This window comes from Pavona decussata, unplaced genomic scaffold, assembly GCF_977016875.1.
Source record: "Pavona decussata unplaced genomic scaffold, jaPavDecu1.1 SCAFFOLD_330, whole genome shotgun sequence".
In the NCBI taxonomy this organism is placed as follows: domain Eukaryota; kingdom Metazoa; phylum Cnidaria; class Anthozoa; order Scleractinia; family Agariciidae; genus Pavona; species Pavona decussata.
In genome coordinates this window covers 936,115-957,500 of record NW_028145718.1, presented here as the reverse complement: position 1 = coordinate 957,500, position 21,386 = coordinate 936,115, and the positions used below count along the sequence as shown (strand labels likewise).

The window sequence follows — 21,386 nt, the reverse complement described above, 5'->3', positions numbered from 1 at the left end:
ATGAATAAATTAATGTACCGATTTGAAGCTACGACGAAGAAAAAGAAATCGTCCCGTTTTTAGACACGGTATGCCCCCTCAGGGCATCCCGCGTAATAAATTAATGTACCGATTTGTGTATACGACGAAGAAAAAAAAAAAGAAATCGACCCGTTTTAAGACACGGTATGCCCCCTCAGGGCATCCCGCGTAACAATTTTACCAAAGAAATGGGGGTGGGGATAAACTAAGGAGCTTCCTCGGGTACCCGCCCCCCCCCTCCCTCCCCAGCACCCAACAGTCTAAAGTGCTTATACTATTTCCCTCAGTTTTACTTTTCTGTTTGTTTGATTTTGCATTGCATAAAATCGACATTGATGGCGAAAACAGTGCATAACGCACAGGCTTGCATGCGTCCTTGTAGATTAACGCAACATCTAGGTGTATTGCAGACAACGTTTCTCGGAGTGATGAATCAAACATAGGAAATCAGCACGAATTCACCATTCATGGCTAAACTTTTCGTTGGGCCCCACACAAACAATAGTCTCGAGTAAAAAAATGATTACTATCGGATTTCGTTGATCGCCGACAAGAGAGGAAAATAAACCCTTCATCCTCTCTTGCCGCCGATGATAGAGTTGGGCAAACCGAGTCTCCTTTTTTGCGTTTGTCCGTCGTATAAAAGCATCTTTGAACGAAAGGTTAGGTCTCTTACAGGGCTCACGCACGAGAATCCACACCTTGTGAAGCTTGCAATTTCTAGCTTTTGGCTATTTACATCTCTATCCTTGAATTGATATAAAGACTGTGCTCTCTTCTCAGCGGAGGGCTCTTTCGCGCTTGAACGAAGACAAATAAAGGCCTGGAAAGAGTGAACTTCCCGTCGTTCCCCGCGCCCCTTTTTCGCCATTTCCATTTTTTTCCCATTTCCGACTTTTCGTAACATTTTTTTTTATGAAGAAGACTCTACGGAGGCGTAAGTAAGTGACTCGGTGAGGCCGGTTAAGGTAGTGTAACGAACCCCAAACGACAAAAAGCTACCGGTGGACAACTGTGCTAACTTTCAAGGGAGGATTTGGCTCGTTCCTCAATACACAAACAACGGCACCTTGAGACTTACGAGGAGTTTATTCTAGTTCATAATTAATATAATTACAAAGGTAAAGGATTCCAAGATCAGTACTTCCTGGTTATGAAAACACATTTCAAGCCGTCTGAAACCTTTCAATACACGTATTTCTCTTCTAGTCACCCACCGGGTGTCAAAAGAAAATATTCGTGAGGGGTGAAGCGCTAAGACTCCTACGAACAAACTCTGCACTGAAAAACAACATTTGAAGTGAAATCACTATTTGTTGCTAAAGGCGCTAAAGGTCATCATCGGCATAGAATAAAACATTGACATACCTAACCAAATCTTGCCCTTGGTGATCCAATATTAAACCCCAACGATATGTTTTAATGGCAGGTGATACAGAACCAGCCATTTCTACAACAATTAAAGAGCCACCTCTCATTTCACCGCCTTAAATAAATAAATATCCCTAAATGTCATGGTTTTAAGGGCAAACATATGAAGAGGTCAAGAAATGCTTCCACTAAAGAGGTTGCTTATTTTGTCTGTCGTTCCTTGCTTTATGCTTTCCACTGAAACGAAATTCATTCAACGAGTTGAGTTCAGCACTATATGCAAATCAAAAAATCAAAAAGCAAACACAGATGAATTTACAATAGATCATAGAACACCGTCTTGTAGTTCAGCAAACATTGCAAGGACTGTTTGTGTCCGATAATCATTAACCGTTCTGGTACATCACAGCAAGTTTTTAGTTTTATTCTGCCCTCTATTTATTCGCTCAGATATACATCGAGAGGAGTTTAATTTTGCCCTCAATGGAAGTTCCCTTGATAGAGATACAAAGATTATATGAAACATTTTCCCGTTAACTCTACCTTTTGAAAATGGAATTTTTAGGTGCTCATTATTTATCACGTGTTTCCTGACCTCTTTCGTTTCCTTGTCAATGCTTTTTTGCAGTGATTTTGTTAATGAATGATTTTCCAGTAATCAGAGACCCATGTATGCGCAAAGGATTTTGGGATCGCCAGGGGGCAAACATTGCTGGTCGCTAGAAAGAAATGTATGGCGTAAAGTTGTTTCTTTGTCAAAAGCAGTGGTTTTGGACAAAGAGTAACCCGTGATTCGCCGTGATTTTGTGCGAAGCGGAGGTGACTAATGTTTGTGCGTGGAAATTGTAAGTTTTTGTGTGGTTGATGCGATAAAATCTATCAATAAACACTCTTGCGTAAGGTTGATTGTGAAATCTACTGAATCTACATCAAGTTATTGTATTGAAAAAGTACAAACTTAGGCAGCCTAGGTGTAAATATGAGGGGGTTGACTCAATAAAGCTTTTCAGTTGTAATTATGTGTGTCGAGATTGTTTTCTTTTTAGTTACGTACGTGTGTTATAACTTCATGGCTGCTGAAATTTTACCCAAACAAAGGAGAGAAATTATTGTGCTAGGGGATGGAAATTACCGAGTTATTGCGCTGTGGAGGGTTGAAACCAGTGATAGTTAACACGGGGAAATCAACGCAACGAGAATGCTAACTCAGGATAATTGTCTAATCATTCCGTGGCGTAATCAAAACACAGGAGGAAAATACTAACTAAAGCTCCCACTACACAAACCTCACAGTTGCAGAGCGGATCGGCGAAGCGATATTAACAAAAACACAAACGGACTAAAGAGGACTTAAGCCCTCAATTTAACGCATTGCATAGCTTTCAAACAATTAAGCTACAATGATCAAGAAAGGATCAAAAGACAGATAGCCGTGATAAGAAACACAACATCTTGCGACAACCGCAAAAGCAAATAGCCGGGCTCAGCAACACAAAAGCTGTAAGATACATGTACACCGTTCAAATCCTATCCTTACAGTGATAAAAACAGAGGCTATACTGTCACCGGATGCACTGAAATGGGCCATACCAAACCTGAACCAAATGCCACAAAGGACATAAGAACGGCAGTCGCTAAACAGAAACAGCAAGAGTTCTGATAAACGATACGCATGACCCAGAAATGACCTTTGAGATCAAAATACAAAACATGCGACAGTGACCATCACGCAAATCCTACAAACCATAAATGGCATTTAATAAGAAGAAAACCAAGCTCTTAAAGAAAATTTACGTGGGACACCGCTCATTTCATAAATAAGAGGGTGTTCTCAAAAAGATATACCCGTGAGGGCAAAACTAAAACACGCACGTGAGCGCGAAGGCTTGTCAACCCTATATTTATACACCTCATATAGCACAGTGATCACCACCTGGCATAGGTTGTTTTATCGGCACACATACAATTACAACTGAAAAGGCTTTATTGAGTCAATCCCCTCAAATTAATACCTACGTTTGTATTATTTCGAGACTATTGGTCACCATTACTTGGTGTAGATTCAGTAGATTGCACAATCAACATTTCGCATTTATCGATAGATTTCATCCCAGTTATAACACAAGATCTTACAATTTCCACGCGCCAACATTAGTCACCTCCGCTTCTCACAAAATCACGGCGAAAATGCGTTATTTCTTGCCCAAAATCACTGTTTTTGACGAAGAAACAACTTTATGCCATACATTTCTTTCTGGCGACTTGCAATGTTTGCCCCCTGGCGATCCCAGAATCCTGTGCGCATAACATAAGTATCTGATTACTGGAAAATCATTCATTGTCTGAGTAGGGTGCGGCGCAGGTTAGGAATGGGCTGTACCCTGAAACAGTCCTGGCATTGTTTAGAGTGTGTGACCTTGAACCAAACCATCTCATCATGTATGATCGACAGCAGAATGCTGTGTTTCATTGGTAGCTGTGAATAGATTGACAAGTGGCGCACCCTAGCATCTATATTTTAATAGTCCTTGGCAAGTCGGCGTCGCTTCCGTGCAGCATTTAGTTCGAACGGTGATAAGTCCCAACGCCTTCTTGAAGCTTAAAGCTCCTTCAAAATGAAGACACTATTCGTTCTAGCTCTTCTTCTTTGCATCTCTATCGGTAAGTTTCTTTTAACATAGAAAAACAGTGAGTTGCAATCTGTTATTTTAGCCGGTGTCCTCGCGAACAAGCGGTTAAAATGCGGTTGTTTACGAGTGACCATTACTAACGAAGCAACCAGCGCTCTGGCCAGAGGATAGAAAGAGTGGCGTTTTGAGTCTAAACGCACTTGGTTTGTTTTGAAATCTGTAGTATTTTTACCATTTCTGTGCGTTAGTGTTTTTCTCTCTCCTTGTTGCGAGGGTGAGGCGCATAAAGTTTGGCTGGTGCTTCTCGCGACAGAAATGTGTCCTTGTTACATCTTGTTACTCGATGGATATTACCCTTTCTATTCACTTGGTCAGTTAAATCCGAGATGCTTTTTGTGATGTGAGTGCCTGGAGTCTTACTACATGAATCACAATCGATTGTTATAATATCAAACGCTTTCATGTTCGAACATCAACGGTAACCCGTCGGTTCATTTCGGTGGATATCTGTTCCGAGGGCTTTTTAAACAACAGATATCCACCGAAATGCCTCTGAAATCTGGATTCTATAGTTGTGTGAAGAAATCTAAAGTTTTCGTCGACAACTGAATGTTAGCTCCAATTTTTTTTGTCACTAGCTGGAAAAGTTATTCCTTTCGTTTTCTAAAGGGGAAATATGTCATTAAAAATGCGAAAAAACTGCTTTTAACACGAGAAATAACATTTATACCTAGAAACCAACGTGTAATTTTATTTTTATTACATAAATTCAGTTCTTGCATTCTTCTGTCGGTCGTGGTCTTGTGCAAATTGACCAAGCATTCCACTGTCGCTGTGCAACTGAACTCAGCCAACTTGAATGCTTCCGCCGGAGCTGATACACTCTGTTTTTTATAAGAACCTTTTTTATAAGAACGTCGATGCTGAGATTAACTAAAATTTTAAGAACGTATTAAGAACATTCCTCAGGCTGAGAGTCGATTAAGAACGTTTTTTATATTTTGCTAATCTGTATATAAATCAAGGTAACAAACGTAAATTAACCAAAATACTTAAGGGCATGTTTTGTATAACATTAACAATGGTGACACACATCTCGGTTTGTCATAATCACTTTCAATTGATAGGTTTCTTGGTCACGTCCGCTTTGATTTACTGAAATACATGTAGTGTATACCATGTAATTTAAGAACATCTTAAGAACGTTTTCAGCCTCAAATCACAAAAAAAATATAAGAACGTTCAGCCTCAGCTCCAAAATTATACGTTCTTATAAAAAAAACAGAGTGTAATTCTTTCAACCAGTCTCAGTAACTAGGACTGATAAGTTCAATGTAATAATCATCACCTAGTAGACTAGACTGATTAAAGGACTTAAAGATCCCAGTGAGAAAGGTCAGAGGCCCCATTTTCAAAATTTTTAATTTGTATGGTAACAAGATGCCTGCTATACTGGCATTACGCGTGATGCTGGGGCTGATTCATTTATTCCAACTGTATGCTTCGCCGATTGATAAAACTATCCTTGCTAATGGAATAGTTTGAGTCACGACGATCGCGTTACGTTGTTTTCCGTGTGTTACGCGACTCAGACTATCAGCGGAAATTTGTCAAATTCCATTACGATAACGTAAGCTTCTCAATGACCTCTTTTCTGTCTCGCGTCGTGGCCTAAGACTGTCAAACAAAGCACGATTCCTTCACTAAGAACTCACCAATTTCCACCGTTTTACGTGTCGGGTGCTTCTTAGAAGTTATTCTTTCGATTTACCGCTTCAAAATGGTGAAATTTCCCTTTGAAAACGGCACACTTGAGTCCAGAACATGTTAAAACAATATGGCGCGACTTAATCCGTCTTTAATAAATATATCAAATGATGCATTGACGTCACACAGGTAGGGGTGAGTGGATCCCCTCCCTCGCGATATAAGCGACAAGAATGGATTTTGATTGGCCTGCTGTTGTTGAAGACAATCAGAACAATACATCCCGAGTAGGAGAGGGGAGAGTTTAATGAATAAACAAGGCCCTTAAAGCTTGAATAACGCGTTGCGTGATGACCCGGGGAGTGATGACGTTAGCTTGTTTATTTTTTTTTAGAAAATGGCAATGTTGATAATCACGCGAACGACGATGAGTGACATGACAGATTGTTGACTTGCAAAACAAAATACCTCAGGAAACATTCCAACACAAGCTAACACACCGTAGTATTGCAAAGATGGCCATTCTGCTGCTGTAGCGTCCCATTTTTGTTGTACATAGACGTATTCAATAAGAAACTTGCTGTATTTGCCAATGAATAAGTAATTAAAGGAGGGAAAAGTGCTGTAAGGTCAAAGAGATAATCAAATGCTCCGGTGAACAGGGTCTAAGTCGGGTATAGCGCGAAAATAAAAATAATAAACGTTTTTGAAGCTTCCTTTCATCCGAAAGAACAATTGAGTCTTTGGTATGCTACCAAATGCAGTCTTAACACAAAAGTATAAGAATAACAGCTTCCTTAATCGTCGCCTTTTAAGATAAATTACAAACAACAACCTCAGTTGTTGCGAATCACAGACGTAAACGTTAACCCTAAATTAACCTATAGGAATATGATTTTTCGCATATTTGTGATTTCGTAGACTGAAACATCGTTATTAATTTATTACAAGCTAGTATTTATCCACAAGCTTGTAATTATTTAATACATCAAACGAAACAGCTTCAGCAATTGACGTTCTTCTTGAAAAGTTTCTTTCTCAATACGACTACTGAATACTTTTCGAACCCAACGCCAGTTACAAATTGATTATACGAAGACTTTAAATAATGGAAATTGCTTCACTAGCAAATTTAAACCGCAGAGAATAAAATGGTTCAAAACAATGAAGGGTGTTGAAACTTTGTCAGCCAAACAATCAGTTGTGAAGTCTTAAACGCAGTCTTAACTCAAAAGTGTCTAAAAAAATCGACGCTGTTTCAATTAATGTCAGTTGAGATAAATTACAAACCCCAACCTTGCCGTGAATCACACGAGTGAACGTTAAGTCTGAATAAACCGAGATCTGCTGTACACTTTTCGCCCATTTGTCATTTCGTACAGAATACCGCTATTACAAGCTATATCAACCAAACAGAGTCTACGTTAAAGCAGTTACCTCAAGCAGTAATTGATTTCCTCCTCGAAAAGGATCTCTAAATACGACTAATGAACACGTTTCGAACTCAACGCCAATCGCTAACTGCAATTGTTACCATCTAACTAAACGCTTAACTTGCTATTCGCCGTATTTATCAACGTAGATTGCGCCAGTTCAACGTAACCTTGTACCCAGATTGATTGCACCATTACAAAGTAACATTGTACCCAGATTGTTTGCACCATCATAACGTAACCTTACACCGAGATAGTTTTCATAGCATGGCAATAACATAATTGATTTTTCGCTCCAAACACCGTACATCATCCCTCCAGAGTGCACATAAGCTTGCAAAGATTAGATGGGATTTCATATTGACTAAGCTTGTTAAGGGATTGTTTCTTGAGTAAAATTATGACTTTTTCAATCAATTTCAAAAGTTGCTAATGATATCGTAATTGTAAGATCACAGCAATTTCAGAGATACCGGAAATTCTCGTGAAGCAATCTGAGCTGAAAGAAAAAAGCATCGCTCAGGCTAAAAATAACGAATATCATCCATTCCCAATTCATAAAATCCTATCAGCGTTTTCCATGTGTGCATGCGATAGTATGAATCACAAAAATAGCGTTATGTTGTTTCACCCACCGACGTTTTCTTCAGATACCCCTCCTACCGGTCTGTTTGACGAGATTTTCATCTTTTGTTATTGTATGAAATCACAGCTAACGAAACTAGAGGCGAACGTCATATACTTACTGTTGGTAGCTTTCTTGAGGAATAAATGACCGCAGAAAACAAAGGAATTAGTTAGTCTAAAGGTTATCTGTTTGTGAGACGTCAGGCGACAATCGAAAATGAAAGTAATTTGTTCCCCTAAGGCCTTAAGGATGTTTATTCTCTGACGTATGCGCCTATTTTCACAAAAATAATCATAAGGTCAAAAATGCGCAATGACCCGCACATTTTTCCTACCGCTACTTGTTGTGAAAATGTTACTCAAGCCTCAAGGATGTTTAAATCAGATGTTTGAAAAAGAGAACTTAATACAGTCGGGACACGAGCAATATCTTATGCGTTTATTTTTTTTTTAGACAATGGAAATGTTGATAATCACGCGAGCGACGATGAGTGACATGACAGATTGTTGACTTGCAAAACAATATACCTCACGAAACATTCCAACACACCGTAATATTGCAAAAATGGCCATTCTGCTGCTGTAGCGTTCCATTTTTGTTGTACATAGACGTATTCAATAAGAAGCTTACTGTATTTGCAAATGAATAAGTCATTAAAGGGGGGGGGGGGGGGGGAGGTTCTGTAAGGTGAAAAACAAAGAAATGATCAAATTCCCCGGGGTAATTGGGTAAAAGTCTAATGCTCGACCACCGGAATGGACAGTGTGGCAAAATACCCCATTATTTCCTGGGGGAGGGGGTGTCAGTCTCCCATCGTGGTTCTAAAACTGTCAAACAAAGCACGATTCCTTCGCCAGGAACTATCCAATTTCCACCGTTTTAAATGTCGAGTGCTTCGTAGAAGTTATTCTTTCGATTTACCGCTTCAAAATGATTGCTTCGCAGATTGATAAAACTATCCTGAGTCACCTGAGTTTGAGTCACGATGATCGCGTTTATGTTGTTCCCCCTGTGGTACGCTACCGGAAATTTCGGAAATTCCATTACGATAACGTAAGCGTATCAATGACCTCTTCTCAAGTCCCATCGTGTTCTAGAACTGTCAAACAAAGCACGATTCCTTCGCCAGGAATTTTCCAATTTCTACCGTTTTAAAGGTCGAGTGCTTCGTAGAAGTTATGCTTTCGATTTACCGTTTCAAAATTGTTTATTTTTCGTTTGAAAACGGCACACTTGAGTCCACAACATGTTGACAATATGGCGCCACCAATTTAATCCAAGATTAATGCATAAATCAAATGATGCTTTGACGTCACACGAGTAGGGTTGAGTGGGTCCCTTCTCTCGCGATATACGCGACAGATATGGATTTTGATTGGCCTGCTTTTGTTGAAGACAATGAGAACAATACATCCCGAGTAGAAGAGGGGAGAGTTTAATGAATAAATTAATGTACCGATTTGTGACTACGACGAAGAAAAAACAAGATGCCTGCTATACTGGCATTACGCGTGATGCCCGGACTGATTCATTTATTCCAACTGTAAGCTTCGCCGATTGATCAAACTATCCTTGCTAATGGAATAGTTTGAGTCACAACGATCGCGTTACGTTGTTTCCCTTGTATTACGTTACTCAGGGTTTCAAGGGAAATTGCGGGAATTCCATTGCGATAAGGTAAGCTTCTCAATGACCTCTTCTCTGTCTGCAATCGTGGACTAAGACTGTCAAAGAAAGCACGATTCCTTTGCCAGGAACTCTCCAATTTCCACCGTTTTAGATGTCGAGTGCTTCTTAGAAGTTATTCTTTCGATTTACCGCTTCAAAATGGTGAAATTTCCGATTGAAAACGGCACACTCGAGTCCAGAACATGTTAACAATATGGCACCACAATTTAATGTAGTTTTAATGAAGAAATCAAATGATGCGTTGACGTCACACAGGTAAGGGTGAGTGGGTCCCCTCCCTAGCGATATAAGCGACAAGAATGGATTTTGATTGGCCTGCTGTTGTTGAAGACAATCAGAACAATACATCCCGAGTAGGAGAGGGGAGAGTTTAATGAACAAGATGCCTGCTATACTGGCATTACGCGAGATGCTGGGGCTGATTCATTTATTCCAACTGTATGCTTCGCCGATTGATAAAACTATCCTTGCTAATGGAATAGTTTGAGTCACGACGATCGCGTTACGTTGTTTTCCGTGTGTTACGCGACTCAGACTATCAGCGGAAATTTGTCAAATTCCATTACGATAACGTAAGCTTCTCAATGACCTCTTTTCAGTCTCGCGTCGTGGTCTAAGACTGTCAAACAAAGCACGATTCCTTCACTAAGAACTCACCAATTTCCACCGTTTTACGTGTCGGGTGCTTCTTAGAAGTTATTCTTTCGATTTGCCGCTTCAAAATGGTGAAATTTCCCTTTGAAAACGGCACACTTGAGTCCAGAACATGTTAAAACAATATGGCGCGACTTAATCCGTCTTTAATAAATATATCAAATGATGCATTGACGTCACACAGGTAGGGGTGAGTGGGTCCCCTCCCTCACGATATAAGCGACAAGAATGGATTTTGATTGGCCTGCTTTTGTTGAAGACAATCAAAACAATACATCCCGAGTAGGAGAGGGGAGAGTTTAATGAACAAGATGCCTGCTATACTGGCATTACGCGAGATGCTGGGGCTGATTCATTTATTCCAACTGTATGCTTCGCCGATTGATAAAACTATCCTTGCTAATGGAATAGTTTGAGTCACGACGATCGCGTTACGTTGTTTTCCGTGTGTTACGCGACTCAGACTATCAGCGGAAATTTGTCAAATTCCATTACGATAACGTAAGCTTCTCAATGACCTCTTTTCAGTCTCGCGTCGTGGTCTAAGACTGTCAAACAAAGAACGATTCCTTCACTAAGAACTCACCAATTTCCACCGTTTTACGTGTCGGGTGCTTCTTAGAAGTTATTCTTTCGATTTGCCGCTTCAAAATGGTGAAATTTCCCTTTGAAAACGGCACACTTGAGTCCAGAACATGTTAAAACAATATGGCGCGACTTAATCCGTCTTTAATAAATATATCAAATGATGCATTGACGTCACACAGGTAGGGGTGAGTGGGTCCCCTCCCTCGCAATATAAGCGACAAGAATGGATTTTGATTGGCCTGCTTTTGTTGAAGACAATCAAAACAATACATCCCGAGTAGGAGAGGGGAGAGTTTAATGAATAAATTAATGTACCGATTTGTGTATACGACGAAGAAAAAAAAAAAGAAATCGACCCGTTTTAAGACACGGTATGCCCCTTCAGGGCATCCCGCGTAATAAATTAATGTACCGATTTGTGTATACGACGAAGAAAAAAAAAAAGAAATCGACCCGTTTTAAGACACGGTATGCCCCCTCAGGGCATCCCGCGTAAAAAAAGAAATCGACCCGTTTTTAGACACGGTATGCCCCTTCAGGGCATCCCGCGTAATAAATTAATGTACCGATTTGTGACTACGAGGAAGAAAAAAAAAAAAAAAAAGAAATCGACCCGTTTTTAGACACGGTATGCCCCTTCAGGGCATCCCGCGTAAAAAAAGAAATCGACCCGTTTTTAGACACGGTATGCCCCCTCAGGGCATCCCGCGTAATTACACGGAATGCCCGCAGGGCATGACGTGTCTAGGTTTCGGTCGGGTATCTTTTTACGCGGGATGCCCTGAGGGGGCATACCGTGTCTAAAAACGGGTCGATTTCTTTTTTTTTTTCTTCCTCGTAGCTACAAATCGGTACATTAATTTATTCATTAAACTCACCCCTCTCCTACTCGGGGTGTATTGTTCTGATTGTCTTCAACAGAAGCAGGCCAATCAAAATCCATTCTTGTCGCTTATATCGCGAGGGAGGGGACCCACTCACCCCTACCTGTGTGACGTCAACGCATCATTTGATCTATTTATTAAAAACAGATTAAATTTGGCCCCATATTGTTAACATGTTCTGGACTCAAGTGTGCCGTTTTCAAACGGAAATTTCACCATTTTGAAGCGGCAAATCGAAAGAATAACTTCTAAGAAGCATCCAACATTTAAAACGGTGGAAATTGGTAAATTCCTGTCGAAGGAATCGTGCTTTGTTTGACAGTCTTAGACCACGACGCGAGACTGAAAAGAGGTCATTGAGAAGCTTACGTTATCGCAATGGAATTCCCGCAATTTCCCTTGAAACCCTGAGTAGCGTAACGCAAGGGAAACAACGTAACGCGATCGTCGTGACTCAAACTATTCCATTAGCAAGGATAGTTTTATCAATCGGCGAAACATACAGTTGGAATAAATGAATCAGCCCCAGCATCACGCGTAATGCCAGTATAGCAGGCATCTTGTTCTTCATCGGTGTCATAAATGTGCACATTAATTTATGCATTAAACTCTGTCCTCCCCTAGTAAGGATATATTGTTCTGATTGTCTTCAACAGAAGCGGCCCAATCAAAATCTATTTTTCAGGCACATATCACGAGAGAGGGGACCCACTCATCACTTCTGTGTGACGTCAAATCATCATTTGATTTATTCATTAAAACTAGATTAAATTCTTCCCTCTCCCAGAAGGGATCTATTGTTTTGATTGTCTTGAACAAAAGCGGCCCAATCAAACTCCATTATCTGCGCGTATATCACGAGGGAGGGGACCCACTCATCTCTACTTGTGTGACGTCAAAGCAAATCATCATTTGGAAAAGTCGTTTTCGTTCAATGGCGGCCACATGTCTGAATTTAAGACTCCAGATCTGCCGTTTTCAGAGAGAAAACCAACCTTTTTCAAGCAGTAAATCGAAATAATAACTTCTAGGTAGTACTCGACAGTTGAAACGGCGGAAATTGGGAGAGTTCACAGCAAAGAAAATCCGCTCTAAAAAACAGATCGAATGATCAACGCGAAGGATTAGAGCTAGAGGAAGCCAGACCAGTTCAGCGGGGTCATGACGTTATTGCATAGTTATTTCTGGTATGATTCCTAGTAACACAACGATAAGTATCACGCAATATATCTGAATAAAACCATTCAGACAATTATTTCAAAGGCCAAGGGAGGATATTTTTTAAATATCTGCGAAACATACAATGGGGAATAATTGGGGCTACATTAAGCATTCCGTGTAATGCCATTAGAGGGGCATCTTGTTGCAGAATGGCCTGATTTGATAGAGAATGTGATCAAACCGCTTCCGAAGAAATCAAGCAAACAATCGCTAATCCAAACGAGCGTAATGAAAAATTGATTATTGGACGAAATTGAGCAAAACTGGTCACGATTTGTCAGTGGCGAGCAAATCAATTTACACCTTTTAAAAATTCGAACCTTTCAGGGATCATAATTGCGGATTGAGAAGGTTTTGTTCAGTAAGACCCACACATTCAGACCGAGAAATTCATAAACTAAAAAACCGTGACAAAATTTTTTTTACTTGATAGGCACTTGAAGCACATAAAAGTTAGGTAGCTTTGGAAAATAGGACAGTGACCTAAGTAAGGGCAGCTAGGATTTCAAAAAGCTAACAGCAGCTCGTAAATTCAGGGAGAGGGATTTCTATACCGAAATTTTCTGCGATCAACTCAGAAATTCACTTAAAGAAACCGAACATTTCAACAGATAACGTTTTCTGGAAGACCCGAAACGATCTTGGAAAACGACAATTGAATTTATTTTAAAAAACAATGCTGTTGGTTGCTCTTAGTAAAGGCCTTATGAAATCTTTTGCGAGGGTTCTTAAGCGACCTGATCCTTTAGCGAGTTCCTTACTCTCTATCACAAGAGATTTCAACTGACATCTAAAGGGCAGTTACAGTGTGCAAACATGAAGATTTTACCTACTAGATCATTCAACGAACTCGAAATGGTTATAAAAGCCGAGTTACAGGTCAAAACACACGACCAAATGTAACTATCAAACATAAATCCAGTGCTGGATCAAAGAGACTGCAAAGCGTTCAATGTTATTGCTGCAAGTAGTTATTCAGTCAGTAACACAGGCATAACAAAAACAACAACAACAACAACAACAACAATACTTTATTTACCCACGCTACATCTGGGAGTGATAAAAACTCGTTAAAACATGTGCGTGAAACGAAAAGCATCAAAAAGAAAAGAACTAATTTAAAAATTACTTAAATTCCTTAAATTACTTAAATCTTTCTAAAAACCTGCTTCTTCAAAAGACATTTAAAAGTAGAAATATCCTTGGTATTTCTAACATACGTAGGTAACGAATTCCAAAGTTTTGCGGCTAGAAATGAGAATGACTTATGGCGCCATTCTAGATTAAAATTGGGTAGCGTTAAAAGAGTCCCCGACCCTCTTAAATTATAATTACAGATTTTAATCTCAAAAAAAAAAAAAAATCTTCTATGTACTTTGGGGCTTCTTTATTAATACATTTATATACCAAAACGAGGGCCTGGAAGTTTCTTCTTTCTTCTAGCGTTCTTACACCAGCCATATTTAATAAATGGTTGTATGCCGGTGTATGCTTTCCATACCCTAAAATAGATCTAAGAATATAATTATTGGTATCTTCAATTGGCATACTCAGAAAGCAGAAATCAGAGTTCTTTTAACAGAAGGCGAGCCTATAACCTTCCGATGAGTAGTTCGGATGTTCTTCTACTGAGCTACAGGAGACTCGTGGGAACTATCCCGCATGCCACTAACATTTGAAGGCCGATGAATGGTGTATCATCGCACAATCAGAATAGATGTGATCACGGTATATTGTTAACCTGGTAAATACCGCCTAGTGAGAAGGATTGTTATTAAATCAATGACAATTAGTTCCCCCTACAGGAGTGAAACCTATCACCTTCCGATAAGTAGGATTAAATAATGTCGTTGTGCAGTATATGCACAATCATAAGCTCATAGGTTCGACTTCTGTTGACCAAAAAAACAGTTGTATGTTTTTTTTTGGCCATTATGCCATTCTCGTTTACCTTCCTTAACTGATACAAGGATTTGTGATACTAGTAAAAAACAGTGTATACAGTAATGTATGGAAAACACAGTCAAGCAATTTGCTTTTTGAGAATGGCTTAACTCTAACATATCTTGTAGTCCGGATTATTTTCATGAAAGGTCTAGGGCCTAAAAATCATACTGATAAGCAAAAAGATTATCCTTTGAGGAAAAAATGCCAGAGACTTCGGCGTTATTTTTGCAAGCCGAAAAGAGCAGATTGACTGGTGATCAGTCTTGATATTCGCGCCATTTATTGTGAAACGACCGAAACGACACATCTTGGTTAGGTAGGTAGAAATTTGAGCCCAGGTTACAATTTTCATTAATTTCCTTAAAATTGATTTGTGAGGTACGAATTCGTCAGCAAAGTCTGAAAAATTGCGCCTTTAGGCTTAGAAATGTTTTTGGTTCGGGAAGGTCAAGTTTGTCGGATGAAACATTGTGTTCATATTCGACAAAATACCGCATATAACTTGACATTCTTACGTATCGGACACGTTGCGGAGGAAATGAGTGAATAATCTATGAATTGCAAGCCTTAAATACTACTAGACGTTTTTAGAAACACTCAAGCAACTCAACCAACTCAACCAAGTATGAAGGTGTCAAGTTTCGTTTTCAATTTTCCTATGTATTTCTCTTCAAAGTTTCTGCACGTGGACGTTAAATTCGTATATTTCCGTGCAAACTCAACACGGTTTCAACCTACAGTTAACTCTCGCCTTGCGGACACCTCGCTTTTACCGCGGAAACTCCGATAATAAACTAAATCCCCGCAAAAATAAATTGAAGACGTAAATTAATGCCATTACGGATTCTCGTTATTGAGGACACTAACTCGCGGTCCCGAGGGCGTCCGCAGTAAAGGGACTTCAAGAAAAAAGAGAATTACTCACTTGTCAGAACATGATTTCTGACACTTTGTTGACGAATTCGCACCTCGCAAAGAGATTGGAAGGAAATGTGTGGGAATTGGTAACTTAGTCTCCAGTTTCTTGCCTTACCCATCCAAGATAGCGTCGTTTACCGTGACAAGGTCTATACGGCTTTTATACATACTAGTAGGGCAAACATTTACTCAAAAAAGAATTTGGTCATGCTTTTAGCTGTGAGTATATCGAGTTATGGATACACTTGGGTCTGGAGAGCTCTCAAGAAGCTAGAGTTGCTCTCATACACGCGGGGGGTTTTGCTCCTGGAGCATGCTCCAGGGTCATTTTATTTTGCACGGCCAGCACACACGAGAGAGCATATTGCGGGGACTTGCTCCGTATTATAACATACACGAGGGAGAATTTTCAGGTTTGCTCAATTTGCCCCTGGAGCTTGCTCCCAAATATCCAACCGGTTTTATATCTTAAAAAATTTTGCGGAGTGGAAATTCTGCTCCCGAGGATGAATTGTATCCATACACACGGTACACACGGAAGGGCTTTGCTCCAGTAGCGTGCCCTTGGGGCATAACCCGGGAGCAAAACCATTCGTGTACATCGGCCTTTAATTAAGCTTTTCTAGTGCTCTCTAAACTTCCCACGTCCATCCATAACTCGATATACGCAAAATAAACATGGACCAATTCTTAAGTGCACGATGGCGGTGGAATATAACTTATGCATGAAACGTCAATGTAGGCACCTGTTTCTAGATCATAAATGTTTACCTTGACAGTCTAAATTAGTGTGACGTACAACTATTGGTTATACAAAGCGTATGCCCTAATCATATAATTTGTATTATTGACAATAATAAAATCCTTCTTTTCCATTGGTTTGTATGAGTAGATTGACAAGCGGCGCACCCTAATATCTGTATTTTAGCTGAATGCTTCCACTGAACCTCGCCTTAGCATCCTAGATCAAAGGAGCTAGCTATCTGTTGAATAACTGCCCCTTGCACGCTTGAAGATCCACCAAAATGAAGACTCTGTTTGTTTTCGCCTTTCTTCTTTGCATCTCTGTCGGTAAGTCCTTCTTAACGCTAAAATTACACTGTAAATGGTCGACGCGAGGTCCACGCGTTAAGTGAACTCTCGAGTGACGCAGAAAGTTTTACGTGATTCCTTATCTTTGGATATGAGGGCGTTTGATGTCCTGGACCCATTAGTTTTGAGAATTCTATGACGCTTTATAACAATAACTTGAACCTTGCGTGTGGGAAATTTAAAATGGCATTGTAGCGCGCTCATGTTTGTCTGATGTTACTTAAGAAGAGGGTGGGGCGCACGAGCTCGAGCTGTATATTCTCGCAACATAAATCTGTTATTCTTCTCCTTATATACTGTCTCCTGATGATTGTTTGAGATGCCTAGTCAATTTAGAATTGATCAGCCTCGAGAAAATTGGTGCATTTAAATGAGAAAATGCGTGATACAAGCGTATTAGATAATGTTCTTTGGTCATGTTTAAAGATCGTATCGAAATCGAAGGAATGTAGTTTAAAGTTGTGTTTTACTTTGCAAAAAGAAGTAAGATTCAAGGGTAAGAGAGAGATAACATTTGAGTTTAAAGCTGCCTTATTCTCTAGAATTCACTGTATGCCTTTTCGTTTTCAGTTAAAGATTGTTTAGCTAACACTGAATAAATAATCCATCATTGTTATTTCGATTTTTCTTGGTTGCCCAAGCTTGCATTATACCCTGGTCACGGTTAACAAGAGTTTCAAGCCGAGATAAATATCTCCAGAGTATAAAGAACGTGACATGATGATAGCCAAGCCGTTCGATTAAGTTAAGTAACCTGTGCCTCTTGCTTCACTTATTGCAGTGTTGGTGAAGGTACGGCTGACGCGGAATTGTTCGCTTGAATTGTTTGTTCTCCTGTATTCGTAAGAACATTTTTTGCGTCTTCGTTTTCCGTTGGTAGGAACTTGACGTTTGTTATGAAGAAACCTTGCAGCTTTATGATTTCTCGAGTCTGAACAATGGCACTATGAGGTTTAGAAGTCTGATATTTACCCAGGCCTTACCGAGAAGGCATGATTTCGGACAGAAGCGTTAAAGAAAGTATAAATTCTACAAAATCAGTAACTTATTGAGGGGAATGAGGCCTTTGTGAGGATCACCCACCGAATCGTGGCGGGAAAATAATCTGAAAGCAGTAATATCTAAAAATGCTAGATTTCGGGTAATAATATTCTGTTTCCTAAAATTTTCTGCAATTCAAATTTTCAGTATAAGAATCCAAACTCAAATATGCCCTTAAAAAAAAAAGAAAAAAAAAAAAAAAGAAAGAAAAAGAAATGTCAAAAGAGGGTCTGGGAATATTGAAGACAACATTAGAAGTGTTTTGCCTCGTGCGGTTTGCTGAGAAGAATGCCCCATGCAAAATTCCACATTGAAGACAATTTTGAAAAAAGAAATATCAGTGATAGAAACCGACGTTTCGGTGCATCTTGCGCCATTATCAAGGTTTCATAATTAATGATAAAAAGGCGGTTTGTGAATAGGCTAAGTTGAAAGCGAATTTGCATGTAATTATTTGGAAAGCCTGCTATTGTTAAAGGGAGGGGTTCACGGTTCTGCGCATGTTCGTGAATCAATATACTTTCTCGCGTTCCCTTGTTATGACCCAAGCCTGTTTAATTTAATTCGTTGTTTATGGACCATTCGAAAGGGAATAGGTTACTCGAGTGGTACTTTTTTCATATAATTGTGTTATTTAGCATGCAAATAACTGTAAAGACATCAACCGTGGAATAAATCCTACGGGTCAACACTAAATTCAATATCGACAATATGAGTACAATCCGCTAGCATTTTCTGTGAATTTTTGTCAACAGTCATTTTACTTGGACTAATTATAGAATGTGATTACTGAAGTACATGTGAGTGGGATTTTTAAGGCCATAAACTTGATAAGAAAGATAAAAAAGCATTGAGATTCATGCACTTGCGCTGAAATGTGAACCCCTTCTTTTAAAAGATACCAAAATAATCAATCAGCTAGACGCCAACACTTACAAACTACTAAGCATTCGCAAAGCATAACCTAGACCTTGAATCATAAGATCAACATGACGGCCACGAGTTCTTAAGTCATGCAACTAAAATAACTCAACTCTCAAAATTACTAAACAATTAAATTCCACTTCATAACAGCAAACCTTAAAAGTGCATCCATAACTCAATGGTCGCACAGCTACATCTTTTTAGTTTTTAACATATTTAAAACGAAGGTTTTCACTTAATTAAGACACTGGTGTCATTCACGTGTTTAGTCGACTTTAAATACGCAAGTTATATGTTGACAAGATCTGGCACAAAGTTGGATTTATTTCTACAATCACTAACTTAACTCTCCTTACAAAGTGTGCTTTTACCTATCCCGGTAAAAGTCTCAGAGCCGATTTTTACAAAGGGTCCCCTGACGTTTTTTCCTTTTCATCCCCGTGGGTAAACTAGTCTCTTTCTTTTCATGAAAATAATTTTTTAATGACAAATTCCAGGCCCGAAATTTATTGTTCACGAGCCAGTTCTGATAATCTGTCAGCAACGCTTAATTTCTAAGTTATACCAACAGATATGCGAATGTTCTCTCATTTCAGCACAGTAATTCAATCTTTAACAACTCTTAACAGCTATACACAGCCGTGAAATGATAGTATACCCCTTTGGTTTTTTTTTCTCAGTTTTAAACCACATTGATCATCCTCGGTATCCCAATTTCTTCCTATTTTCAAGTGGATTTATCAGGGTTTCACTTTTCGCAGCTCTCACATCACTATCACTTAAAATTTTTAAAGTTTATTTTAATAATAACAAGATCGTCACCAACAAGAAAGCGATTTAATTGAGATGAAACCTAGGCTGTGGACCCAAAAAGAGCCAGCTACGCGACCACTTGAACATTGAACTTTTGAGTTTATAAAAAATGGCAAACCGCAAGACAGTTACCTGGAATGGGATAAACTGGGAGTTAAGGGCATAGAAAATGGTCGTACATTGATTTCTCATTTACTTTACATGACAGATACCAATATTTCACGTGCGCCAATAGGAATATGCTACTAAACTAAACCAACACATCCCCACGGTTCAGAAAAATCGTGAAATGTTTGAAGAGCCATCAAGCTAAGCCGATTTGTAGACTCAACTTAATATGCGGCACCAGGCAGGAAGGGAATATTTTTTTTGTGTGCTTTAGAGGATGGGAATGGTATATTAAACATGCTATATTTCTTTCAGCTTTTGGTCTCAAGTGCAAGGTTTGTTCGAGTCAAGAAAGTATGGATAAATGCGACGCGAACGCGAAGGATGAGGATTGCCCCGCAAGTATGGACCGTTGCGTTAAGGCGTCCTTGGTTTTTAAAGTTGCCAGCTTTGAGACCAAAAGTTTCTCCAAATACTGCAGCACTAAAGCTTTTTGTGAAGTTGGCAATGATGTGTATAAAAGCTGCAAGAATGTAGAGGGATCCACTTGCCAACTAGATTGCTGTGAAGGAGATCTCTGCAACACTGGCGCAACACCCGTGGTCAGCGTCTTCCTGATGATGGCATGCGTTGTTTTGGCCCTGTTCCGTTAACTGAAGAGGTTGAATCCTCCATTGTGTGCAGCAGTTAGAACCTAGATTTTCCTTAGGAGCCAAGCCTTTCCTGAAACGTTTTAGAAAGAAAGAAATAGATTGTGTCCAGAAAATGTTTCTAAAGTTTGTATGTAAGCTGCATTAAAACACTGAAAGATGAGTTAAATTTGTTCTGTTGTGGATAAACAAACAAAACTTGCAGAAGTGGGGATCCCCCCTTCCTGTCCATGTGCTATAGTAGCTTTTAACGTGCCTCTCGTAGCTGTCATATATCAAAGGATCTATTTATAACAGCGCGCGTCCTTCCCTTCCCGGGTTTCCGTCGCTTAGTTCTACAAAGTTTCCCAAGAAATGGACGACAGTAGTAAGAACTACCGGAATTTTTGTTTCTTGGAATTGAGTCTTCTCCAACCGTACGTAAACATCGCGATAAATCAAAACCCTAGTTCAACCTTTTAACTTTGATTTGAACACTGAATGAGTACTTAAACATTCTGTGGGCCTGGAGACTCGTTTGTCTACATGTTCATTGACTTTAAAGTAATGCAAAGAAGCAAATTTTCATTGACACTTTCAGATGAAACGTTCTCGTTCAGACCATACCATTGTGGTGTATTTGTAACCAGCTAGTAAGAACCTTGTTTACATGTACGGCGCATTGAGAACATTGTAACAAATAAGACCTGTTTTCCGCGCAAAACGAATTCGCCCCTTAAAGTTAATACCAGTAGACCGGCGGCACAGTTCTGTTCACGAGGACCTTAAGGCCTTTCCTGAACTTTATCTTTAGCTGAGTGAATACTCTAAACACCTGCAAGAAGTATACCTAAAAAGGCGATCAGAGAGGGTGGAAAATGGTGTCAGCGCTATGTGCGCTGTCCATCCTTATGACAACTGATCTAATCAGTTCACCACCTAACCAATACCTGGAACAACTTTATTGCTTATTATAATATAGCTATCATCGTATGTCTTCATTGAAATTGAGCTTGCTTTGGCAGTATAATTCCCTAGCAAACGAAATATATTTTGTGCGCATGCGTTAAGAATTTTTTCCCTGCAAA

General features: G+C 39.5%; 1 protein-coding gene across 2 annotated transcripts; it reads left to right on the top strand.

Moving 5' to 3' along the window:
* The first annotated feature begins 3,897 nt into the window (after positions 1-3,897).
* Positions 3,898-20,482, top strand: LOC146453477 (uncharacterized). Of its 2 annotated transcripts, none has more exons than XM_085096642.1 (2): positions 3,898-4,053; positions 19,985-20,482. In XM_085096642.1, the coding sequence occupies exons 1-2, from the start codon at positions 4,008-4,010 to the stop codon at positions 20,320-20,322; spliced, it is 384 nt and encodes a 127-aa protein (XP_084952768.1). In that variant the 5' UTR covers positions 3,898-4,007; the 3' UTR covers positions 20,323-20,482. The 2 variants fall into 2 exon arrangements, with proteins under 2 accessions (XP_084952768.1, XP_084952769.1); XM_085096643.1 differs by lacking the exon at positions 3,898-4,053 and adding an exon at positions 16,615-16,762.
* Positions 20,483-21,386: the final 904 nt, after the last annotated feature.